This window comes from Hypanus sabinus, unplaced genomic scaffold (genome assembly GCF_030144855.1).
Source record: "Hypanus sabinus isolate sHypSab1 unplaced genomic scaffold, sHypSab1.hap1 scaffold_444, whole genome shotgun sequence".
NCBI lineage: Eukaryota > Metazoa > Chordata > Chondrichthyes > Myliobatiformes > Dasyatidae > Hypanus > Hypanus sabinus.
This window is the reverse complement of record NW_026781318.1, coordinates 275,132-301,929: the sequence shown is the minus strand read 5'-3', so window position 1 is coordinate 301,929 and position 26,798 is coordinate 275,132. Positions and strand designations below refer to the sequence as shown.

Sequence of the window (26,798 nt, the reverse complement as noted above, 5' to 3'; positions counted from 1 at the left end):
ACCCCGGGACTTTGTGATGGTTCGGAGTGGAGGGAGACCCACTCTGTGTCTGACCCCGGTAGAGTGTGATGGGATGGTGCGGAGGGAGATTCACTCTGTGTCTGACCCCGGGAGTGTGTGTTGGGACGGTGTGGAGGGAGATTCACTCTGTGTCTGACCCCGGGAGTGTGTGATGGGATGGTGTGGAGGGAGATTCACTCTGTGTCTGACCCAGGGAGTGTGTGATGGGACGGTGTGGAGGGAGATTCACTCTGTGTCTGACCCCCGCAGTGTTTGATGGGACGGTGTGGAGGGAGATTCAATCTGTGTTTGACCACGGGACTGTGTTATGGGACTCTGTGGAGGGAGATTCTCTCTGTGTCTGACCCCGGGAGTGTGTGATGGGACGGTGTGGAGGGGGATTCACTCTGTGTCTGACCCCGGGAGTGTGCGATGGGACGGTGTGGAGGGAGATTCACTCTGTGTCTGACCCCGGGAGTGTGCGATGGGACGGTGTGGTGGGAGATTCAATCTGTGTCTGACCCCGGGAGTGTGATGGGACGGTGTGGAGGGAGATTCACTCTGTGTCTGACCCCGGGAGTGTGTGATGGGACGGTGTGGAGGGAGTTTCACTGTGTGTCTGACCCCGGGAGTGTGTGATGGGACGGTGTGGAGGGAGATTCACTCTGTGTCTGACCCCGGGAGTGTGATGGGACGGTGTGGAGGGAGATTCACTCTGTGTCTGACCCCGGGAGTGTGTGATGGGACGGTGTGGAGGGAGATTCAGTCTGTGTCTGACCCCGGGAGTGTGTGATGGGACGATGTGGAGGGAGATTCACTCTGTGTCTGACCCCGGGAGTGTGTGATGGGACGGTGTGGAGGGAGATTCACTCTGTGTCTGACCCCGGGAGTGTGTCATGGGACGGTGTGCAGGTAGATTCACTCTGTGTCTGACCCCGGGAGTGTGTGATGGGACGGTGTGGAGGGAGATTCACTCTGTGTCTGACCCCGGGAGTGTGTGATGGGACGGTGTGGAGGGAGATTCACTCTGTGTCTGACCCCGGGAGTGTGTGATGGGACAATGTGGAGGGAGATTCACTCTGTGTCTGACCCCGGGAGTGTGTGATGGGACGGTGTGGAGGGAGATTCACTCTGTGTCTGACCCGGCGAGTGCGTGATGGGACGGTGTGGAGGGAGATTCACTCTGTGACTGACCCCGGGAGTGTGTGATGGGACGGTGTGGTGGGAGATTCCCTGTGTGTCTGACCCCGGGAGTGTGTGATGGGATGGTGTGGTGGGAGATTCACTGTGTGTCTGACCCCGGGAGTGTGTGATGGGACGGTGTGCAGGGAGATTCACTCTGTGTCTGACCCCGGGAGTGTGTGATGGGACGGTGTGGAGGGAGATTCACTCTGTGTCTGACCCCGGGAGTGTGTGATGGGACGGTCTGGAGGGAGTTTCACTGTCTGTCTGACCCCGGGAGTGTGTGATGGGACGGTGTGGAGGGAGATTCACTCAGTGTCTGACCCCGGGAGTGTGATCGGACGGTGTGGAGGGAGATTCACTCTGTGTCTGACCCCGGGAGTGTCGGATGGTACGGTGTGGAGGGAGATTCACTGTGTGTCGGACCCTGGGACTTTGTGATGGTTCGGACTGGAGGGAGACCCACTCTGTGTCTGACCCCGGTAGAGTGTGATGGGATGGTGCGGAGGGAGATTCACTCTGTGTCTGACCCCGGGAGTGTGTGTTGGGACGGTGTGGAGGGAGATTCACTCTGTGTCTGACCCCGGGAGTGTGTGATGGGATGGTGTGGAGGGAGATTCACTCTGTGTCTGACCCAGGGAGTGTGTGATGGGACGGTGTGGAGGGAGATTCACTCTGTGTCTGACCCCCGCAGTGTTTGATGGGACGGTGTGGAGGGAGATTCACTCTGTGTCTGACCACGGGACTGTGTTATGGGACTCTGTGGAGGGAGATTCTCTCTGTGTCTGACCCCGGGAGTGTGTGATGGGACGGTGTGGAGGGGGATTCACTCTGTGTCTGACCCCGGGAGTGTGTGATGGGACGGTGTGGAGGGAGATTCACTCTGTGTCTGACCCCGGGAGTGTGCGATGGGACGGAGTGGTGGGAGATTCAATCTGTGTCTGACCCCGGGAGTGTGATGGGACGGTGTGGAGGGAGATTCACTCTGTGTCTGACCCCGGGAGTGTGTGATGGGACGGTGTGGAGGGAGTTTCACTGTGTGTCTGACCCCGGGAGTGTGTGATGGGACGGTGTGGAGGGAGATTCACTGTGTGTCTGACTCCGGGAGTGGGTGATGGTATGGTGTGGTGGGAGATTCACTGTGTGTCTGACCCCGGGAGTGTGTGATGGGACCGTGTGGAGGGAGATTCACTCTGTGTCTGACTCTGGGAGTGTGTGCTGGGACAGTGTGGAGGGAGATTCAGTCTGTGTCTGACCCCAGGAGTGTGTGATGGGACAGTGTGGACGGAGATTCAGTCTCTGTTTGACCCCGGGAGAGAGTGATGGGACGGAGTGGAGGGAGATTCACTCTGTGTCTGACCCCGGGAGTGTGTGATGGGACCGTGTGGAGGGAGATTCTCTCTGTGTCTGACCCCGGGAGTGTGTGATGGGACGGTGTGGAGGGAGATTCAGTCTGTGTCTGACCCCAGGAGTGTGTGATGGGACAGTGTGGACGGAGATTCAGTCTCTGTTTGACCCCGGGAGAGAGTGATGGGACGGAGTGGAGGGAGATTCACTCTGTGTCTGACCCCGTGAGTGTGTAATGGGACGGTGTGGAGGGAGATTCACTCTGTGTCTGACCCCGGGAGTGGGTGATGGGATGGTGTGGAGGGAGATTCACTCTGTGTCTGACCCCGGGAGTGTGTGATGGGACGGTGTGGAGGGAGATTCACTCTGTGTCTGACCCAGGGAGTGTGTGATGGGACGGTCTGGAGGGAGATTCACTCTGTGTCTGACCCCGGGAGTGTCGGATGGTACGGTGTGGAGGGAGATTCACTGTGTGTCGGACCCCGGGACTTTGTGATGGTTCGGAGTGGAGGGAGACCCACTCTGTGTCTGACCCCGGTAGAGTGTGATGGGATGGTGCGGAGGGAGATTCACTCTGTGTCTGACCCCGGGAGTGTGTGTTGGGACGGTGTGGAGGGAGATTCACTCTGTGTCTGACCCCGGGAGTGTGTGATGGGATGGTGTGGAGGGAGATTCACTCTGTGTCTGACCCAGGGAGTGTGTGATGGGACGGTGTGGAGGGAGATTCACTCTGTGTCTGACCCCCGCAGTGTTTGATGGGACGGTGTGGAGGGAGATTCAATCTGTGTTTGACCACGGGACTGTGTTATGGGACTCTGTGGAGGGAGATTCTCTCTGTGTCTGACCCCGGGAGTGTGTGATGGGACGGTGTGGAGGGGGATTCACTCTGTGTCTGACCCCGGGAGTGTGTGATGGGACGGTGTGGAGGGAGATTCACTCTGTGTCTGACCCCGGGAGTGTGCGATGGGACGGTGTGGTGGGAGATTCAATCTGTGTCTGACCCCGGGAGTGTGATGGGACGGTGTGGAGGGAGATTCACTCTGTGTCTGACCCCGGGAGTGTGTGATGGGACGGTGTGGAGGGAGTTTCACTGTGTGTCTGACCCCGGGAGTGTGTGATGGGACGGTGTGGAGGGAGATTCACTCTGTGTCTGACCCCGGGAGTGTGATGGGACGGTGTGGAGGGAGATTCACTCTGTGTCTGACCCCGGGAGTGTGTGATGGGACGGTGTGGAGGGAGATTCAGTCTGTGTCTGACCCCGGGAGTGTGTGATGGGACGATGTGGAGGGAGATTCACTCTGTGTCTGACCCCGGGAGTGTGTCATGGGACGGTGTGCAGGTAGATTCACTCTGCGTCTGACCCCGGGAGTGTGTGATGGGACGGTGTGGAGGGAGGTTCACTCTGTGTCTGACCCCGGGAGTGTGTGATGGGACGGTGTGGAGGGAGATTCACTCTGTGTCTGACCCCGGGAGTGTGTGATGGGACAATGTGGAGGGAGATTCACTCTGTGTCTGACCCCGGGAGTGTGTGATGGGATGGTGTGGTGGGAGATTCCCTGTGTGTCTGACCCCGGGAGTGTGTGATGGGATGGTGTGGTGGGAGATTCACTGTGTGTCTGACCCCGGGAGTGTGTGATGGGACGGTGTGCAGGGAGATTCACTCTGTGTCTGACCCCGGGAGTGTGTGATGGGACGGTGTGGAGGGAGATTCACTCTGTGTCTGACCCCGGGAGTGTGTGATGGGACGGTCTGGAGGGAGTTTCACTGTGTGTCTGACCCCGGGAGTGTGTGATGGGACGGTGTGGAGGGAGATTCACTCAGTGTCTGACCCCGGGAGTGTGATCGGACGGTGTGGAGGGAGATTCACTCTGTGTCTGACCCCGGGAGTGTCGGATGGTACGGTGTGGAGGGAGATTCACTGTGTGTCGGACCCCGGGACTTTGTGATGGTTCGGACTGGAGGGAGACCCACTCTGTGTCTGACCCCGGTAGAGTGTGATGGGATGGTGCGGAGGGAGATTCACTCTGTGTCTGACCCCGGGAGTGTGTGTTGGGACGGTGTGGAGGGAGATTCACTCTGTGTCTGACCCCGGGAGTGTGTGATGGGATGGTGTGGAGGGAGATTCACTCTGTGTCTGACCCAGGGAGTGTGTGATGGGACGGTGTGGAGGGAGATTCACTCTGTGTCTGACCCCCGCAGTGTTTGATGGGACGGTGTGGAGGGAGATTCACTCTGTGTTTGACCACGGGACTGTGTTATGGGACTCTGTGGAGGGAGATTCTCTCTGTGTCTGACCCCGGGAGTGTGTGATGGGACGGTCTGGAGGGGGATTCACTCTGTGTCTGACCCCGGGAGTGTGTGATGGGACGGTGTGGAGGGAGATTCACTCTGTGTCTGACCCCGGGAGTGTGCGATGGGACGGTGTGGTGGGAGATTCAATCTGTGTCTGACCCCGGGAGTGTGATGGGACGGTGTGGAGGGAGATTCACTCTGTGTCTGACCCCGGGAGTGTGTGATGGGACGGTGTGGAGGGAGTTTCACTGTGTGTCTGACCCCGGGAGTGTGTGATGGGACGGTGTGGAGGGAGATTCACTCTGTGTCTGACCCCGGGAGTGTGATGGGACGGTGTGGAGGGAGATTCACTCTGTGTCTGACCCCGGGAGTGTGTGATGGGACGGTGTGGAGGGAGATTCAGTCTGTGTCTGACCCCGGGAGTGTGTGATGGGACGATGTGGAGGGAGATTCACTCTGTGTCTGACCCCGGGAGTGTGTGATGGGACGGTGTGGAGGGAGATTCACTCTGTGTCTGACCCCGGGAGTGTGTCATGGGACGGTGTGCAGGTAGATTCACTCTGTGTCTGACCCCGGGAGTGTGTGATGGGACGGTGTGGAGGGAGATTCACTCTGTGTCTGACCCCGGGAGTGTGTGATGGGACGGTGTGGAGGGAGATTCACTCTGTGTCTGACCCCGGGAGTGTGTGATGGGACAATGTGGAGGGAGATTCACTCTGTGTCTGACCCCGGGAGTGTGTGATGGGACGGTGTGGAGGGAGATTCACTCTGTGTCTGACCCGGCGAGTGCGTGATGGGATGGTGTGGTGGGAGATTCCCTGTGTGTCTGACCCCGGGAGTGTGTGATGGGATGGAGTGGAGGGAGATTCACTCTGTGTCTGACCCCGGGAGTGTGTGATGGGATGGAGTGGAGGGAGATTCACTCTGTGTCTGACCCCGGGAGTGTGTGATGGGATGGTGTGGTGGGAGATTCACTGTGTGTCTGACCCCGGGAGTGTGTGATGGGACGGTGTGCAGGGAGATTCACTCTGTGTCTGACCCCGGGAGTGTGTGATGGGACGGTGTGGAGGGAGATTCACTCTGTGTCTGACCCCGGGAGTGTGTGATGGGACGGTCTGGAGGGAGTTTCACTGTGTGTCTGACCCCGGGAGTGTGTGATGGGACGGTGTGGAGGGAGATTCACTCAGTGTCTGACCCCGGGAGTGTGATCGGACGGTGTGGAGGGAGATTCACTCTATGTCTGACCCCGGGAGTGTCGGATGGTACGGTGTGGAGGGAGATTCACTGTGTGTCGGACCCCGGGACTTTGTGATGGTTCGGAGTGGAGGGAGACCCACTCTGTGTCTGACCCCGGTAGAGTGTGATGGGATGGTGCGGAGGGAGATTCACTCTGTGTCTGACCCCGGGAGTGTGTGTTGGGACGGTGTGGAGGGAGATTCACTCTGTGTCTGACCCCGGGAGTGTGTGATGGGATGGTGTGGAGGGAGATTCACTCTGTGTCTGACCCAGGGAGTGTGTGATGGGACGGTGTGGAGGGAGATTCACTCTGTGTCTGACCCCCGCAGTGTTTGATGGGACGGTGTGGAGGGAGATTCACTCTGTGTCTGACCACGGGACTGTGTTATGGGACTCTGTGGAGGGAGATTCTCTCTGTGTCTGACCCCGGGAGTGTGTGATGGGACGGTGTGGAGGGGGATTCACTCTGTGTCTGACCCCGGGAGTGTGTGATGGGACGGTGTGGAGGGAGATTCACTCTGTGTCTGACCCCGGGAGTGTGCGATGGGACGGAGTGGTGGGAGATTCAATCTGTGTCTGACCCCGGGAGTGTGATGGGACGGTGTGGAGGGAGATTCACTCTGTGTCTGACCCCGGGAGTGTGTGATGGGACGGTGTGGAGGGAGTTTCACTGTGTGTCTGACCCCGGGAGTGTGTGATGGGACGGTGTGGAGGGAGATTCACTCTGTGTCTGACCCCGGGAGTGTGATGGGACGGTGTGGAGGGAGATTCACTCTGTGTCTGACCCCGGGAGTGTGTGATGGGACGGTGTGGAGGGAGATTCAGTCTGTGTCTGACCCCGGGAGTGTGTGATGGGACGATGTGGAGGGAGATTCACTCTGTGTCTGACCCCGGGAGTGTGTGATGGGACGGTGTAGAGGGAGATTCACTCTGTGCCTGACCCCGGGAGTGTGTCATGGGACGGTGTGCAGGTAGATTCACTCTGTGTCTGACCCCGGGAGTGTGTGATGGGACGGTGTGGAGGGAGATTCACTCTGTGTCTGACCCCGGGAGTGTGTGATGGGACGGTGTGGAGGGAGATTCACTCTGTGTCTGACCCCGGGAGTGTGTGATGGGACAATGTGGAGGGAGATTCACTCTGTGTCTGACCCCGGGAGTGTGTGATGGGACGGTGTGGAGGGAGATTCACTCTGTGTCTGACCCGGCGAGTGCGTGATGGGATGGTGTGGTGGGAGATTCCCTGTGTGTCTGACCCCGGGAGTGTGTGATGGGATGGTGTGGTGGGAGATTCACTGTGTGTCTGACCCCGGGAGTGTGTGATGGGACGGTGTGCAGGGAGATTCACTCTGTGTCTGACCCCGGGAGTGTGTGATGGGACGGTGTGGAGGGAGATTCACTCTGTGTCTGACCCCGGGAGTGTGTGATGGGACGGTCTCGAGGGAGTTTCACTGTGTGTCTGACCCCGGGAGTGTGTGATGGGACAGTGTGGAGGGAGATTCACTCAGTGTCTGACCCCGGGAGTGTGATCGGACGGTGTGGAGGGAGATTCACTCTGTGTCTGACCCCGGGAGTGTGTGATGGGATGGTGTGGAGGGAGTTTCACTCTGTGTCTGACCCCGGGAGTGTGTGATGGGACGGTGTGGAGGGAGATTCACTCTGTGTCTGACCCCGGGAATGTGTGATGGGACGGTGTGGAGGGAGATTTGCTCTGTGTCTGACCCCGCTATTGTGTGATGGGACGGTGTGGATGGAGATTCAGTCTGTGTCTGACCCCGCGAGTGTGTGATGGGATGGTGTGGAGGGAGATTCACTGTGTGTCTGACTCCGGGAGTGTGTGATGGGATGGTGTGGAGGGAGATTCACTCTGTGTCTGACCCCGGGAGTGTGTGATGGGACGGTGTGGAGGGAGATTCACTCTGTGTCTGACCCAGGGAGTGTGTGATGGGACGGTCTGGAGGGAGATTCACTCTGTGTCTGACCCCGGGAGTGTCGGATGGTACGGTGTGGAGGGAGATTCACTGTGTGTCGGACCCCGGGACTTTGTGATGGTTCGGAGTGGAGGGAGACCCACTCTGTGTCTGACCCCGGTAGAGTGTGATGGGATGGTGCGGAGGGAGATTCACTCTGTGTCTGACCCCGGGAGTGTGTGTTGGGACGGTGTGGAGGGAGATTCACTCTGTGTCTGACCCAGGGAGTGTGTGATGGGACGGTGTGGAGGGAGATTCACTCTGTGTCTGACCCCCGCAGTGTTTGATGGGACGGTGTGGAGGGAGATTCACTCTGTGTCTGACCACGGGACTGTGTTATGGGACTCTGTGGAGGGAGATTCTCTCTGTGTCTGACCCCGGGAGTGTGTGATGGGACGGTGTGGAGGGGGATTCACTCTGTGTCTGACCCCGGGAGTGTGTGATGGGACGGTGTGGAGGGAGATTCACTCTGTGTCTGACCCCGGGAGTGTGCGATGGGACGGTGTGGTGGGAGATTCAAACTGTCTCTGACCCCGGGAGTGTGATGGGACGGTGTGGAGGGAGATTCACTCTGTGTCTGACCCCGGGAGTGTGTGATGGGACGGTGTGGAGGGAGTTTCACTGTGTGTCTGACCCCGGGAGTGTGTGATGGGACGGTGTGGAGGGAGATTCACTCTGTGTCTGACCCCGGGAGTGTGATGGGACGGTGTGGAGGGAGATTCACTCTGTGTCTGACCCCGGGAGTGTGTGATGGGACGGTGTGGAGGGAGATTCAGTCTGTGTCTGACCCCGGGAGTGTGTGATGGGACGATGTGGAGGGAGATTCACTCTGTGTCTGACCCCGGGAGTGTGTGATGGGACGGTGTGGAGGGAGATTCACTCTGTGTCTGACCCCGGGAGTGTGTCATGGGACGGTGTGCAGGGAGATTCACTCTGTGTCTGACCCCGGGAGTGTGTGATGGGACGGTGTGGAGGGAGATTCACTCTGTGTCTGACCCCGGGAGTGTGTGATGGGACGGTGTGGAGGGAGATTCACTCTGTGTCTGACCCCGGGAGTGTGTGATGGGACAATGTGGAGGGAGATTCACTCTGTGTCTGACCCCGGGAGTGTGTGATGGGACGGTGTGGAGGGAGATTCACTCTGTGTCTGACCCGGCGAGTGCGTGATGGGATGGTGTGGTGGGAGATTCCCTGTGTGTCTGACTCCGGGAGTGTGTGATGGGATGGTGTGGTGGGAGATTCACTGTGTGTCTGACCCCGGGAGTGTGTGATGGGACGGTGTGCATGGAGATTCACTCTGTGTCTGACCCCGGGAGTGTGTGATGGGACGGTGTGGAGGGATATTCACTCTGTGTCTGACACCGGGAGTGTGTAATGGGACGGTCTGGAGGGAGTTTCACTGTGTGTCTGACCCCGGGAGTGTGTGATGGGACGGTGTGGAGGGAGATTCACTCAGTGTCTGACCCCGGGAGTGTGATCGGACGGTGTGGAGGGAGATTCACTCTGTGTCTGACCCCGGGAGTGTGTGATGGGATGGTGTGGAGGGAGTTTCACTCTGTGTCTGACCCCGGGAGTGTGTGATGGGACGGTGTGGAGGGAGATTCACTCTGTGTCTGACCCCGGGAATGTGTGATGGGACGGTGTGGAGGGAGATTTGCTCTGTGTCTGACCCCGCTATTGTGTGATGGGACGGTGTGGATGGAGATTCAGTCTGTGTCTGACCCCGCGAGTGTGTGATGGGATGGTGTGGAGGGAGATTCACTGTGTGTCTGACTCCGGGAGTGTGTGATGGGACCGTGTGGAGGGAGATTCACTCCGTGTCTGACTCTGGGAGTGTGTGATGGGACAGTGTGGAGGGAGATTCACTCTGTGTCTGACCCCGGGAGTGTGTGATGGGACGGCGTGGAGGGAGATTCACTCTGTGTCTGACCCTGGCATTGTGTGATGGGATGGTGTGGAGGGAGATTCACTCTGTGTCTGACTCCGGGAGTGTGTGATGGGACGGTGTGGAGGGAGATTCACTCTGTGTCTGACCCCGGGAGTGTGTGATGGGACGGTGTGGAGGGAGCTTCACTCAGTGTCTGACCCGGGGAGTGCGTGATGGGATGGTGTGTTGGGAGATTCACTCTGTGTCTGACCCCGGGAGTGTGTGATGGGACGGTGTGGAGGGAGATTCACTGTGTGTCTGACTCCGGGAATGTGTGATGGGACGGTGTGAAGGGAGATTCACTGTGTGTCTGACCCCGGTAATCTGTGATGGGACGGTGTGAAGGGAGATTCACACTGTGCCTGACCCCAGGAGTGTGTGATGGGACAATGTGGAGGGAGATTCACTCTGTGTCTGACCCCGGGAGTGTGTGATGGGACGGTGTGGTGGGAGATTCCCTGTGTGTCTGACCCCGGGAGTGTGTGATGGGATGGTGTGGTGGGAGATTCACTGTGTGTCTGACCCCGGGAGTGTGTGATGGGACGGTGTGGAGGGAGATTCACTCTGTGTCTGACCCCGGGAGTGTGTGATGGGACGGTGTGGAGGGAGATTCACTCTGTGTCTGACCCCGGGAGTGTGTGATGGGACGGTGTGGTGGGAGATTCCCTGTGTGTCTGACCCCGGGAGTGTGTGATGGGATGGTGTGGTGGGAGATTCACTGTGTGTCTGACCCCGGGAGTGTGTGATGGGACGGTGTGGAGGGAGATTAACTCTGTGTCTGACCCCGGGAGTGTGTGATGGGACGGTGTGGAGGGAGATTCACTCTCTGTCTGACCCCGGGAGTGTGTAATGGGACGGTGTGGAGGGAGATTCACTCTGTGTCTGACCCCGGGAGTGTGTGATGGGACGGTCTGGAGGGAGTTTCACTGTGTGTCTGACCCCGGGAGTGTGTGATGGGACGGTGTGGAGGGAGATTTGCTCTGTGTCTGACCCCGCTATTGTGTGATGGGACGGTGTGGATGGAGATTCAGTCTGTGTCTGACCCCGCGAGTGTGTGATGGGATGGTGTGGAGGGAGATTCATTGTGTGTCTGACTCCGGGAGTGTGTGATGGGACGGTGTGGAGGGAGATTCACTCCGTGTCTGACTCTGGGAGTGTGTGATGGGACAGTGTGGAGGGAGATTCACTCTGTGTCTGACCCCGGGAGTGTGTGATGGGACGGCGTGGAGGGAGCTTCACTCAGTGTCTGACCCGGGGAGTGTGTGATGGGACGGTGTGGAGGGAGATTCACTCTGTGTCTGACCCCGGGAGTGTGTGATGGGACGGTGTGGAGGGAGCTTCACTCAGTGTCTGACCCGGGGAGTGCGTGATGGGATGGTGTGTTGGGAGATTCACTCTGTGTCTGACCCCGGGAGTGTGTGATGGGACGGTGTGGAGGGAGATTCACTGTGTGTCTGACTCCGGGAATGTGTGATGGGACGGTGTGAAGGGAGATTCACTGTGTGTCTGACCCCGGTAATCTGTGATGGGACGGTGTGAAGGGAGATTCACACTGTGCCTGACCCCAGGAGTGTGTGATGGGACAATGTGGAGGGAGATTCACTCTGTGTCTGACCCCGGGAGTGTGTGATGGGACGGTGTGGTGGGAGATTCCCTGTGTGTCTGACCCCGGGAGTGTGTGATGGGATGGTGTGGTGGGAGATTCACTGTGTGTCTGACCCCGGGAGTGTGTGATGGGACGGTGTGGAGGGAGATTCACTCTGTGTCTGACCCCGGGAGTGTGTGATGGGACGGTGTGGAGGGAGATTCACTCTCTGTCTGACCCCGGGAGTGTGTAATGGGACGGTGTGGAGGGAGATTCACTCTGTGTCTGACCCCGGGAGTGTGTGATGGGACGGTCTGGAGGGAGTTTCACTGTGTGTCTGACCCCGGGAGTGTGTGATGGGACGGTGTGGAGGGAGATTCACTCAGTGTCTGACCCCGGGAGTGTGATGGGACGGTGTGGAGGGAGATTCACTCTGTGTCTGACCCCGGGAGTGTGTGATGGGACGGTGTGGAGGGAGTTTCACTCTGTGTCTGACCCCGGGAGTGTGTGATGGGACGGTGTGGAGGGAGATTCACTCTGTGTCTGACCCCGGGAGTGTGTGATGGGACGGTGTGGTGGGAGATTCCCTGTGTGTCTGACCCCGGGAGTGTGTGATGGGATGGTGTGGTGGGAGATTCACTGTGTGTCTGACCCCGGGAGTGTGTGATGGGACGGTGTGGAGGGAGATTCACTCTGTGTCTGACCCCGGGAGTGTGTGATGGGACGGTGTGGAGGGAGATTCACTCTGTGTCTGACCCCGGGAGTGTGTGATGGGACGGTGTGGTGGGAGATTCCCTGTGTGTCTGACCCCGGGAGTGTGTGATGGGATGGTGTGGTGGGAGATTCACTGTGTGTCTGACCCCGGGAGTGTGTGATGGGACGGTGTGGAGGGAGATTAACTCTGTGTCTGACCCCGGGAGTGTGTGATGGGACGGTGTGGAGGGAGATTCACTCTCTGTCTGACCCCGGGAGTGTGTAATGGGACGGTGTGGAGGGAGATTCACTCTGTGTCTGACCCCGGGAGTGTGTGATGGGACGGTCTGGAGGGAGTTTCACTGTGTGTCTGACCCCGGGAGTGTGTGATGGGACGGTGTGGAGGGAGATTTGCTCTGTGTCTGACCCCGCTATTGTGTGATGGGACGGTGTGGATGGAGATTCAGTCTGTGTCTGACCCCGCGAGTGTGTGATGGGATGGTGTGGAGGGAGATTCATTGTGTGTCTGACTCCGGGAGTGTGTGATGGGACGGTGTGGAGGGAGATTCACTCCGTGTCTGACTCTGGGAGTGTGTGATGGGACAGTGTGGAGGGAGATTCACTCTGTGTCTGACCCCGGGAGTGTGTGATGGGACGGCGTGGAGGGAGATTCACTCTGTGTCTGACCCTGGCATTGTGTGATGGGATGGTGTGGAGGGAGATTCACTCTGTGTCTGACTCCGGGAGTGTGTGATGGGACGGTGTGGAGGGAGATTCACTCTGTGTCTGACCCCGGGAGTGTGTGATGGGACGGTGTGGAGGGAGCTTCACTCAGTGTCTGACCCGGGGAGTGCGTGATGGGATGGTGTGTTGGGAGATTCACTCTGTGTCTGACCCCGGGAGTGTGTGATGGGACGGTGTGGAGGGAGATTCACTGTGTGTCTGACTCCGGGAATGTGTGATGGGACGGTGTGAAGGGAGATTCACTGTGTGTCTGACCCCGGTAATCTGTGATGGGACGGTGTGAAGGGAGATTCACACTGTGCCTGACCCCAGGAGTGTGTGATGGGACAATGTGGAGGGAGATTCACTCTGTGTCTGACCCCGGGAGTGTGTGATGGGACGGTGTGGTGGGAGATTCCCTGTGTGTCTGACCCCGGGAGTGTGTGATGGGATGGTGTGGTGGGAGATTCACTGTGTGTCTGACCCCGGGAGTGTGTGATGGGACGGTGTGGAGGGAGATTCACTCTGTGTCTGACCCCGGGAGTGTGTGATGGGACGGTGTGGAGGGAGATTCACTCTCTGTCTGACCCCGGGAGTGTGTAATGGGACGGTGTGGAGGGAGATTCACTCTGTGTCTGACCCCGGGAGTGTGTGATGGGACGGTCTGGAGGGAGTTTCACTGTGTGTCTGACCCCGGGAGTGTGTGATGGGACGGTGTGGAGGGAGATTCACTCAGTGTCTGACCCCGGGAGTGTGATGGGACGGTGTGGAGGGAGATTCACTCTGTGTCTGACCCCGGGAGTGTGTGATGGGACGGTGTGGAGGGAGTTTCACTCTGTGTCTGACCCCGGGAGTGTGTGATGGGACGGTGTGGAGGGAGATTCACTCTGTGTCTGACCCCGGGAATGTGTGATGGGACGGTGTGGAGGGAGATTTGCTCTGTGTCTGACCCCGCTATTGTGTGATGGGACGGTGTGGACGGAGATTCAGTCTGTGTCTGACCCCGCGAGTGTGTGATGGGATGGTGTGGAGGGAGATTCACTGTGTGTCTGACTCCGGGAGTGGGTGATGGTATGGTGTGGTGGGAGATTCACTGTGTGTCTGACCCCGGGAGTGTGTGATGGGACGGTGTGGAGGGAGATTCACTCTGTGTCTGACCCCGGGAGTGTGATGGGACGGTGTGGAGGGAGATTCACTCTGTGTCTGACCCCGGGAGTGTGTGATGGGACGGTGTGGAGGGAGATTCAGTCTGTGTCTGACCCCGGGAGTGTGTGATGGGACGATGTGGAGGGAGATTCACTCTGTGTCTGACCCCGGGAGTGTGTGATGGGACGGTGTGGAGGGAGATTCACTCTGTGTCTGACCCCGGGAGTGTGTCATGGGACGGTGTGCAGGGAGATTCACTCTGTGTCTGACCCCGGGAGTGTGTGATGGGACGGTGTGGAGGGAGATTCACTCTGTGTCTGACCCCGGGAGTGTGTGATGGGACGGTGTGGAGGGAGATTCACTCTGTGTCTGACCCCGGGAGTGTGTGATGGGACAATGTGGAGGGAGATTCACTCTGTGTCTGACCCCGGGAGTGTGTGATGGGACGGTGTGGAGGGAGAATCACTCTGTGTCTGACCCGGCGAGTGCGTGATGGGATGGTGTGGTGGGAGATTCCCTGTGTGTCTGACTCCGGGAGTGTGTGATGGGATGGTGTGGTGGGAGATTCACTGTGTGTCTGACCCCGGGAGTGTGTGATGGGACGGTGTGCAGGGAGATTCACTCTGTGTCTGACCCCGGGAGTGTGTGATGGGACGGTGTGGAGGGATATTCACTCTGTGTCTGACACCGGGAGTGTGTAATGGGACGGTCTGGAGGGAGTTTCACTGTGTGTCTGACCCCGGGAGTGTGTGATGGTACGGTGTGGAGGGAGATTCACTCAGTGTCTGACCCCGGGAGTGTGATCGGACGGTGTGGAGGGAGATTCACTCTGTGTCTGACCCCGGGAGTGTGTGATGGGATGGTGTGGAGGGAGTTTCACTCTGTGTCTGACCCCGGGAGTGTGTGATGGGACGGTGTGGAGGGAGATTCACTCTGTGTCTGACCCCGGGAATGTGTGATGGGACGGTGTGGAGGGAGATTTGCTCTGTGTCTGACCCCGCTATTGTGTGATGGGACGGTGTGGATGGAGATTCAGTCTGTGTCTGACCCCGCGAGTGTGTGATGGGATGGTGTGGAGGGAGATTCACTGTGTGTCTGACTCCGGGAGTGTGTGATGGGACCGTGTGGAGGGAGATTCACTCCGTGTCTGACTCTGGGAGTGTGTGATGGGACAGTGTGGAGGGAGATTCACTCTGTGTCTGACCCCGGGAGTGTGTGATGGGACGGCGTGGAGGGAGATTCACTCTGTGTCTGACCCTGGCATTGTGTGATGGGATGGTGTGGAGGGAGATTCACTCTGTGTCTGACTCCGGGAGTGTGTGATGGGACGGTGTGGAGGGAGATTCACTCTGTGTCTGACCCCGGGAGTGTGTGATGGGACGGTGTGGAGGGAGCTTCACTCAGTGTCTGACCCGGGGAGTGCGTGATGGGATGGTGTGTTGGGAGATTCACTCTGTGTCTGACCCCGGGAGTGTGTGATGGGACGGTGTGGAGGGAGATTCACTGTGTGTCTGACTCCGGGAATGTGTGATGGGACGGTGTGAAGGGAGATTCACTGTGTGTCTGACCCCGGTAATCTGTGATGGGACGGTGTGAAGGGAGATTCACACTGTGCCTGACCCCAGGAGTGTGTGATGGGACAATGTGGAGGGAGATTCACTCTGTGTCTGACCCCGGGAGTGTGTGATGGGACGGTGTGGTGGGAGATTCCCTGTGTGTCTGACCCCGGGAGTGTGTGATGGGATGGTGTGGTGGGAGATTCACTGTGTGTCTGACCCCGGGAGTGTGTGATGGGACGGTGTGGAGGGAGATTCACTCTGTGTCTGACCCCGGGAGTGTGTGATGGGACGGTGTGGAGGGAGATTCACTCTGTGTCTGACCCCGGGAGTGTGTGATGGGACGGTGTGGTGGGAGATTCCCTGTGTGTCTGACCCCGGGAGTGTGTGATGGGATGGTGTGGTGGGAGATTCACTGTGTGTCTGACCCCGGGAGTGTGTGATGGGACGGTGTGGAGGGAGATTCACTCTGTGTCTGACCCCGGGAGTGTGTGATGGGACGGTGTGGAGGGAGATTCACTCTCTGTCTGACCCCGGGAGTGTGTAATGGGACGGTGTGGAGGGAGATTCACTCTGTGTCTGACCCCGGGAGTGTGTGATGGGACGGTCTGGAGGGAGTTTCACTGTGTGTCTGACCCCGGGAGTGTGTGATGGGACGGTGTGGAGGGAGATTTGCTCTGTGTCTGACCCCGCTATTGTGTGATGGGACGGTGTGGATGGAGATTCAGTCTGTGTCTGACCCCGCGAGTGTGTGATGGGATGGTGTGGAGGGAGATTCACTGTGTGTCTGACTCCGGGAGTGTGTGATGGGACCGTGTGGAGGGAGATTCACTCCGTGTCTGACTCTGGGAGTGTGTGATGGGACAGTGTGGAGGGAGATTCACTCTGTGTCTGACCCCGGGAGTGTGTGATGGGACGGCGTGGAGGGAGATTCACTCTGTGTCTGACCCTGGCATTGTGTGATGGGATGGTGTGGAGGGAGATTCACTCTGTGTCTGACTCCGGGAGTGTGTGATGGGACGGTGTGGAGGGAGATTCACTCTGTGTCTGACCCCGGGAGTGTGTGATGGGACGGTGTGGAGGGAGCTTCACTCAGTGTCTGACCCGGGGAGTGCGTGATGGGATGGTGTGTTGGGAGATTCACTCTGTGTCTGACCCCGGGAGTGTGTGATGGGACGGTGTGGAGGGAGATTCACTGTGTGTCTGACTCCGGGAATGTGTGATGGGACGGTGTGAAGGGAGATTCACTGTGTGTCTGACCCCGGTAATCTGTGATGGGACGGTGTGAAGGGAGATTCACACTGTGCCTGACCCCAGGAGTGTGTGATGGGACAATGTGGAGGGAGATTCACTCTGTGTCTGACCCCGGGAGTGTGTGATGGGACGGTGTGGTGGGAGATTCCCTGTGTGTCTGACCCCGGGAGTGTGTGATGGGATGGTGTGGTGGGAGATTCACTGTGTGTCTGACCCCGGGAGTGTGTGATGGGACGGTGTGGAGGGAGATTCACTCTGTGTCTGACCCCGGGAGTGTGTGATGGGACGGTGTGGAGGGAGATTCACTCTCTGTCTGACCCCGGGAGTGTGTAATGGGACGGTGTGGAGGGAGATTCACTCTGTGTCTGACCCCGGGAGTGTGTGATGGGACGGTCTGGAGGGAGTTTCACTGTGTGTCTGACCCCGGGAGTGTGTGATGGGACGGTGTGGAGGGAGATTCACTCAGTGTCTGACCCCGGGAGTGTGATGGGACGGTGTGGAGGGAGATTCACTCTGTGTCTGACCCCGGGAGTGTGTGATGGGACGGTGTGGAGGGAGTTTCACTCTGTGTCTGACCCCGGGAGTGTGTGATGGGACGGTGTGGAGGGAGATTCACTCTGTGTCTGACCCCGGGAATGTGTGATGGGACGGTGTGGAGGGAGATTTGCTCTGTGTCTGACCCCGCTATTGTGTGATGGGACGGTGTGGACGGAGATTCAGTCTGTGTCTGACCCCGCGAGTGTGTGATGGGATGGTGTGGAGGGAGATTCACTGTGTGTCTGACTCCGGGAGTGGGTGATGGTATGGTGTGGTGGGAGATTCACTGTGTGTCTGACCCCGGGAGTGTGTGATGGGACCGTGTGGAGGGAGATTCACTCTGTGTCTGACTCTGGGAGTGTGTGCTGGGACAGTGTGGAGGGAGATTCTCTCTGTGTCTGACCCCGGGAGTGTGTGATGGGACGGTGTGTAGGGAGATTCAGTCTGTGTCTGACCCCAGGAGTGTGTGATGGGATAGTGTATACGGAGATTCAGTCTCTGTTTGACCCCGGGAGAGAGTGATGGGACGGAGTGGAGGGAGATTCACTCTGTGTCTGACCCCGTGAGTGTGTAATGGGACGGTGTGGAGGGAGATTCACTCTGTGTCTGACCCCGGGAGTGTGTGATGGGATGGTGTGGAGGGAGATTCACTCTGTGTCTGACCCCGGGAGTGTGTGATGGGACGGTGTGGAGGGAGATTCACTCTGTGTCTGACCCAGGGAGTGTGTGATGGGACGGTCTGGAGGGAGATTCACTCTGTGTCTGACCCCGGGAGTGTCGGATGGTACGGTGTGGAGGGAGATTCACTGTGTGTCGGACCCCGGGACTTTGTGATGGTTCGGAGTGTAGGGAGACCCACTCTGTGTCTGACCCCGGTAGAGTGTGATGGGATGGTGCGGAGGGAGATTCACTCTGTGTCTGACCCCGGGAGTGTATGTTGGGACGGTGTGGAGGGAGATTCACTCTGTGTCTGACCCCGGGAGAGTGTGATGGGATGGTGTGGAGGGAGATTCACTCTGTGTCTGACCCAGGGAGTGTGTGATGGGACGGTGTGGAGGGAGATTCACTCTGTGTCTGACCCCCGCAGTGTTTGATGGGACGGTGTGGAGGGAGATTCACTCTGTGTCTGACCACGGGACTGTGTTATGGGACTCTGTGGAGGGAGATTCTCTCTGTGTCTGACCCCGGGAGTGTGTGATGGGACGGTGTGGAGGGGGATTCACTCTGTGTCTGACCCCGGGAGTGTGTGATGGGACGGTGTGGAGGGAGATTCACTCTGTGTCTGACCCCGGGAGTGTGCGATGGGACGGTGTGGTGGGAGATTCAATCTGTGTCTGACCCCGGGAGTGTGATGGGACGGTGTGGAGGGAGATTCACTCTGTGTCTGACCCCGGGAGTGTGTGATGGGACGGTGTGGAGGGAGTTTCACTGTGTGTCTGACCCCGGGAGTGTGTGATGGGACGGTGTGGAGGGAGATTCAGTCTGTGTCTGACCCCGGGAGTGTGTGATGGGACGGTGTGGAGGGAGTTTCACTCTGTGCCTGACCCCGGGAGTGTGCGATGGGACGGTGTAGAGGGAGATTCACTCTGTGTCTGACCCCGGGATTGTGCGATGGGACGGTGTGTTGGGAGATTCAATCTGTTTCTGACCCCGGGAGTGTGCGATGGGACGGTGTGGAGGGAGATTCTCTCTGTGTCTGACCCCGGGAGTGTGTGATGGGACGGTGTGGAGGGAGATTCACTCTGTGTCTGACCCCGGTAGTGTGTGATGGGACGGTGTGGAGGGAGTTTCACTGTGTGTCTGATCCCGGGAGTGTGTGATGGGACGGTGTGGAGGGAGATTCACTCTGTGTCTGACCCCGGGAGTGTGATGGGACGGTGTGGAGGGAGATTCACTCTGTGTCTGACCCCGGGAGTGTGTGATGGGACGGTGTGGAGGGAGATTCACTCTGTGTCTGACCCCGGGAGTGTGTGATGGGACGATGTGGAGGGAGATTCACTCTGTGTCTGACCCCGGGAGTGTGTGATGGGACGGTATGGATGGAGATTCACTCTGTGTCTGACCCCGGGAGTGTGTCATGGGACGGTGTGCAGGGAGATTCACTCTGTGTCTGACCCCGGGAGTGTGTGATGGGACGGTGTGGAGGGAGATTCACTCTGTGTCTGACCCCGGGAGATTGATGGGACGTTGTGGAGCGAGATTCAATGTGTGTCTGACCCCGGGAGTGTGTGATGGGACGGTGTGGAGGGAGATTCACTCTGTGTCTGACCCGGGGAGTGTGTGATGGGACAGTATGGAGGGAGATTCACTCTGTGTCTGACCCCGGGAGTGTGTGATGGGATGGTGTGGAGGGTGATTCACTCTGTGTCTGACCCCGGGAGTGTGTGATGGGACGGTATGGAGGGAGATTCACTCTGTGTCTGACCCCGGGAGTGTGTGATGGGACGGTGTGGAGGGAGCTTCACTCTGTGTCTGACCCCGGGAGTGTGTGATGGGACGGTGAGGAGGGAGATTTACTCTGTGTCTGACCCCGGGAGTGTGATGGGACGGTCTGGAGGGAGATTCACTCTGTGTCTGACCCCGGGAGTGTGTGATGGGATGGTGTTGGGGGAGATTCACTCCGTGTCTAACCCCGGGAGTGTGATGGGACGGTGAGGAGGGAGTTTCACTCTGTGTCTGACCCCGGGAGTGTGTGATGGGGCGGTGTGGAGGGAGATTCACTCTGTGTCTGACTCTGGGAGTGTGTGATGGGACGGTATGGAGTGAGATTCACTCTGTGTCTGACCCCGGGAGTGTGTGATGGGACTGTATGGAGGGACATTCACTCTGTGTCTGACCCCGGGAGTGTGTGATGGGACGGTGTGGTGGGAGATTCACTGTGTGTCTGACCCCGGGAGTGTGTGATGGGACGGTGTGGAGGGAGATTCACTCTGTGTCTGACTCTGGGAGTGTGTGATGGGATGGTATGGAGGGAGATTCACTCTGTGTCTGACCCCGGGAGTGTGATGGGACGGTGTGGAGGGAGATTCACTCTGTGTCTGACCCCGGGAGTGTGATGGGACGGTGTGGAGGGAGATTCACTCTGTGTCTGACTGTGGGAGTGTGTGATGGGACGGTATGGAGTGAGATTCACTCTGTGTCTGACCCCGGGAGTGTGTGATGGGACTGTATGGAGGGACATTCACTCTGAGTCTGACCCCGGGAGTGTGTGATGGGACGGTGTGGTGGGAGATTCACTGTGTGTCGGACCCCGGGACTTTGTGATGGTTCGGAGTGGAGGGAGACCCACTCTGTGTCTGACCCCGGTAGAGTGTGATGGGATGGTGCGGAGGGAGATTCACTCTGTGTCTGACCCCGGGAGTGTGTGATGGGATGGTGTGGAGGGAGATTCACTCTGTGTCTGACCCCGGGAGTGTGTGATGGGACGGTGTGGAGGGAGATTCACTCTGTGTCTGACCCAGGGAGTGTGTGATGGGACGGTCTGGAGGGAGATTCACTCTGTGTCTGACCCCGGGAGTGTGGGATGGGACGGTGTGGAGGGAGATTCGCTGTGTGTCGGACCCCGGGACTTTGTGATGGTTCGGAGTGGAGGGAGACCCACTCTGTGTCCGACCCCGGTAGAGTGTGATGGGATGGTGCGGAGGGAGATTCACTCTGTGTCTGACCCCGGGAGTGTGTGTTGGGACGGTGTGGAGGGAGATTCACTCTGTGTCTGACCCCGGGAGTGTGTGATGGGATGGTGTGGAGGGAGATTCACTCTGTGTCTGACCCAGGGAGTGTGTGATGGGACGGTGTGGAGGGAGATTCACTCTGTGTCTGACCCCCGGAGTGTTTGATGGGACGGTGTGGAGGGAAATTCACTCTGTGTCTGACCACGGGACTGTGTTATGGGACTGTGTGGAGGGAGATTCTCTCTGTGTCTGACCCCGGGAGTGTGTGATGGGACGGTGTGGAGGGGGATTCACTCTGTGTCTGACCCCGGGAGTGTGTGATGGGACGGTGTGGAGGGAGATTCAGTCTGTGTCTGACCCCGGGAGTGTGTGATGGGACGGTGTGGAGGGAGTTTCACTCTGTGCCTGACCCCGGGAGTGTGCGATGGGACGGTGTGTTGGGAGATTCAATCTGTTTCTGACCCCGGGAGTGTGCGATGGGACGGTGTGGAGGGAGATTCTCTCTGTGTCTGACCCCACGAGTGTGTGATGGGACGGTGTGGAGGGAGATTCACTCTGTGTCTGACCCCGGTAGTGTGCGATGGGACGGTGTGGAGGGAGTTTCACTGTGTGTCTGATCCCGGGAGTGTGTGATGGGACGGTGTGGAGGGAGATTCACTCTGTGTCTGACCCCGGGAGTGTGATGGGACGGTGTGGAGGGAGATTCACTCTGTGTCTGACCCCGGGAGTGTGTGATGGGACGGTGTGGAGGGAGATTCACTCTGTGTCTGACCCCGGGAGTGTGTGATGGGACGATGTGGATGGAGATTCACTCTGTGTCTGACCCCGGGAGTGTGTGATGGGACGGTGTGGAGGGAGATTCACTCTGTGTCTGACCCCGGGAGTGTGTCATGGGACGGTGTGCAGGGAGATTCACTCTGTGTCTGACCCCGGGAGTGTGTGATGGGACGGTGTGGAGGGAGATTCACTCTGTGTCTGACCCCGGGAGAGTGATGGGACGTTGTGGAGCGAGATTCACTGTGTGTCTGACCCCGGGAGTGTGTGATGGGACGGTGTGGAGGGAGATTCACTCTGTGTCTGACCCGGGGAGTGTGTGATGGGACAGTATGGAGGGAGATTCACTCTGTATCTGACCCCGGGAGTGTGTGATGGGATGGTGTGGAGGGAGATTCACTCTGTGTCTGACCCCGGGAGTGTGTGATGGGACGGTATGGAGGGAGATTCACTCTGTGTCTGACCCCGGGAGTGTGTGATGGGACGGTGTGGAGGGAGCTTCACTCTGTGTCTGACCCCGGGAGTGTGTGATGGGACGGTGAGGAGGGAGATTCACTCTGTGTCTGACCCCGGGAGTGTGATGGGACGGTCTGGAGGGAGATTCACTCTGTGTCTGACCCCGGGAGTGTGTGATGGGATGGTGTTGGGGGAGATTCACTCTGTGTCTAACCCCGGGAGTGTGATGGGACGGTGAGGAGGGAGTTTCACTCTGTGTCTGACCCCGGGAGTGTGTGATGGGGCGGTGTGGAGGGAGATTCACTCTGTGTCTGACTCTGGGAGTGTGTGATGGGACGGTATGGAGTGAGATTCACTCTGTGTCTGACCCCGGGAGTGTGTGATGGGACTGTATGGAGGGACATTCACTCTGTGTCTGACCCCGGGAGTGTGTGATGGGACGGTGTGGTGGGAGATTCACTGTGTGTCTGACCCCGGGAGTGTGTGATGGGACGGTGTGGAGGGAGATTCACTCTGTGTCTGACTCTGGGAGTGTGTGATGGGATGGTATGTAGGTAGATTCACTCTGTGTCTGACCCCGGGAGTGTGATGGGACGGTGTGGAGGGAGATTCACTCTGTGTCTGACCCCGGGAGTGTGATGGGACGGTGTGGAGGGAGATTCACTCTGTGTCTGACTGTGGGAGTGTGTGATGGGACGGTATGGAGTGAGATTCACTCTGTGTCTGACCCCGGGAGTGTGTGATGGGACTGTATGGAGGGACATTCACTCTGTGTCTGACCCCGGGAGTGTGTGATGGGACGGTGTGGTGGGAGATTCACTGTGTGTCTGACCCCGGGAGTGTGTGATGGGACGGTGTGGAGGGAGATTCACTCTGTGTCTGACTCTGGGAGTGTGTGATGGGATGGTATGGAGGGAGATTCACTCTGTGTCTGACCCCGGGAGTGTGATGGGACGGTGTGGAGGGTGATTCACTCTGTGTCTGACCCTGGGAGTGTGTGATGGGACGGTGTGGAGGGAGATTCACTCTGTGTCTGACCCCGGGAGTGTGTGATGGGACGGTGTGGAGGGAGATTCACTCTGTGTCTGACCAAGGGAGTGTGTGATGGTACGGTGCGGAGGGAGATTCACTCTGTGTCTGACCCGGGGAGTGTGTGATGGGATGGTGAGGAGGGAGTTTCACTCTGTGTCTGACCCCGGGAGTGTGTGATGGTGCGGTGTGGAGGGAGATTCACTCTGTGTCTGACCCCGGGAGAGTGTGATGGGATGGTATGGAGGGACATTCACTCTGTGTCTGACCCCGGGTGTGTGATGGGACGGTGTGGAGGGAGATTCACTCTGTGTCTGACCCCGGGAGAGTGTGATGGGACGGTGCGGAGGGAGATTCACTCTGTGTCTGACCCCGGGTGTGTGATGGGACGGTGTGGAGGGAGATTCACACTGTGTCTGACCCCGGGAGTGTGTGATGGGACGGTGTGGAGGGAGATTCACTCTGTGTCTGACTCTGGGAGTGTGTGATGGGACGGTATGGAGTGAGATTCACTCTGTGTCTGACCCCGGGAGTGTGTGATGGGACTGTATGGAGGGACATTCACTCTGTGTCTGACCCCGTGAGTGTGTGATGGGACGGTGTGGTGGGAGATTCACTGTGTGTCTGACCCCGGGAGTGTGTGATGGGACGGTGTGGAGGGAGATTCACTCTGTGTCTGACCCCGGGAGTGTGATGGGACGGTGTGGAGGGAGATTCACTCTGTGTCTGACCCCGGGAGTGTGATGGGACGGTGTGGAGGGAGATTCACTCTGTGTCTGACCCCGGGAGTGTGATGGGACGGTGTGGAGGGAGATTCACTCTGTGTCTGACCCCGGGAGTGTGATGGGACGGTGTGGAGGGAGATTCACTCTGTGTCTGACCCCGGGAGTGTGTGATGGGACGGTGTGGAGGGAGATTCACTCTGTGTCTGTCCCCGGGAGTGTGTGATGGGACGGTGAGGAGGGAGATTCACTCTGTGTCTGACTCCGGGTGTGTGTGATGTGACAGTGAGGAGGGAGATTCACTCTGTGTCTGACTCCGGGTGTGTGATGGGACGGTGTGGAGGGAGATTCACTCTGTGTCTGACTCCGGGTGTGTGATGGGTCGGTAATAAGTGAGCCTGGGCTTGTATCGGGATGGCATGTAGGGATTTCTATTCACTCGGATCCTCTTGCTGACCTCCCTGCAGGTTTTTACCAGGTAGAAGAGTGTTCCAACACTAAGGATACCAAATGCCAAGCCTGCGAGCCTGGGGAGTACATGGACCATCTGAATTTCATGTCCAACTGTTTACGATGTGCAGAGTGTGAAACTCGTAAGTGGTGTGGCTTTCTGACGTCTGTCCTAAACTGCAGCTGGCCTATGTGAAGCAACCTCATCTCTCTCTTACCAAGACCCCCGTACAGACCTGTCTGCCCCAACAGCTGCTCCACATCAATCTAACTCTTCCCACCTACTTCTAAGAGTTTCTGAAATGCCCCTCTCGCACCTGACTCAATTACCACCCCGGCAGGGAGTTCCACACCCCCTCTCCTCACTGTTTCGGAAGCCTGCCTCTGACATCCACCCCATACTTTCCCCCTGGTATTTCCCTGCCGGGTATCAGCCACTTCTTCCCTGGGAAAAAGTCTTGCTGTCTGCTCGATCTCTGCCTCTTACCATCTTTTCCACCTCCATCAATCACCCCTCATCCTCCTTCACTCCAAAGAGAAAAGTCCTCACTCACTCGGTGGATTAATCAGATTAATCGAGGCCACTTCCTTGTAAACCTCCTGTGCACAGTCCCTAAAGCCTCCTCATCCTTCTTGAAATATAACTAGATGACTCTGAGTCCTCCTCCAATCCCCCTCCCTCCTATTTCGGAGGACTTTGTTCTGACCACCACCATCAAACCCCCAACCCCCTGGTCAGGTCAACTCCTCGCTCTTCCTGCTGGCCTCATTCTGTGACCACCCAGGACATGCCCTCTTCCTTCGGCTGCCATCGGGACAAAGGTTTAGAAGCCTCAGGACAAACACTACCAGGTCCTCAGACATCAGGCTCCTGAAGCAAAGGGGAAAAGTTCACTCAACTTCACTCGCCCCGTCGTTGGAATGTTCCCACAACCTATGGACTCACTTTCAAGGGCTCCTCATCTCATGCTCTTGATATTTATTGTTTATTTATTTATCAATATTATTCCTTCTTTCTGTATTTGCACAGTTTGTTGTCTTCTGCACTCTGGTTGAATGGCCTAACTGGTCGGTCTTTCACTGATTCTGTCACAGTTATTAGTCTATTAGTGAATGCAAGCAGGCTTTCTCCACTGAGGCTCGGGGAGAAAAAAAACCGAGGTCATGGGTTGAGGGTGAAGGAGGAAAGTGCAAAGGGAGCATTGGGGGGGTTTCTTCACACAGAGAGTGGTGCTAGAGTGGAATGAGCTGCCAGATGAAGTGGTAAATACGGGCTCACTTTTAACACTGAAGAGAAACTTGGATAGGTATATGGATGAGAGGGGTTTGGAGGGATATGGCCCAGGTGCAGATCAGTGGGACTAGGCAGAAAAATGTTTCAGCACAGCCAAGAAGGGCCAGAAGGCCTGTTTCTGTGCTATAATGTTCTATGGTTCTTTGGTTCCAGTGCATCCACAAGAAAATGAATCTCAGAGTTGTATGTGGTGGTAGAAACATAGAAAACCGACAGCTCGATACAGGCCCTTCAGCCCACAATGCTGTGCCGAACACGTCCTTATCTTAGAAATTACCTAGGATTACCCATAGCCTCTATTTTTCTAAGCTCCATGTACCTATCCAGGAGTCTCTTAAAAGACCCTATCGTATCCGCCTCCACACCGTCACTGGCAGCCCATTCCACACACTCACCACTCTCTGCGTTAAAAAAACTTACCCATGACATCTCCTTTGTACCTACTTCCAAGCACCTTAAAACTATGCCCTCTCGTGTCAGTCATTTCAGCCCTAGGAAAAAGCCTCTGACGATCCACATGATCAATGCCTCTCATCATCTTACACACCTCTATCAGGTCACCTCTCATCCACCGTCACTCCAAGGAGAAAAGGCCGAGTTCACTCAACCTATTCTCATAAGGCCTGCTCCCCAATCCAGGCAACATCCTTGTAAATCTTCTCTGCAACCTTTCTATGGTCTCCACATCCTTCCTGTAGTTAGGTGACCAGAACTGAGCACAGTACTCCAAGTGGGGTCTGACCACGGTCCTATATAGCTGCAACATTACCTCTCAGCTCCAAAACTCAATTCCAGCATTGATGAAGACCAATGCCTTCTTAAGGACAGAGTCAACCTGTGTAGCAGCTTTGAGTGTCCTATGGATTTGGACCCCAAGATCCCTCTGATCCTCCACACTGCCAAGAAAGTTAAAGTCTGTCCCGAGCTTTATAGGCTCATCAGGCTGGTACTTATGCC

The 26,798-nt window shown here is 57.5% G+C and overlaps 1 protein-coding gene across 1 annotated transcript in view; it reads left to right on the top strand.

The window, feature by feature from the left end:
• LOC132388966 (uncharacterized) overlaps positions 1-26,798 on the top strand; it is an 87,521-nt gene that overhangs the window by 19,245 nt on the left and 41,478 nt on the right. The window contains exon 2 of the mRNA XM_059961390.1: positions 24,565-24,690. Coding sequence (XP_059817373.1) covers positions 24,565-24,690 — 126 coding nt within the window. The remainder of the gene's footprint in view (positions 1-24,564; positions 24,691-26,798) is intronic.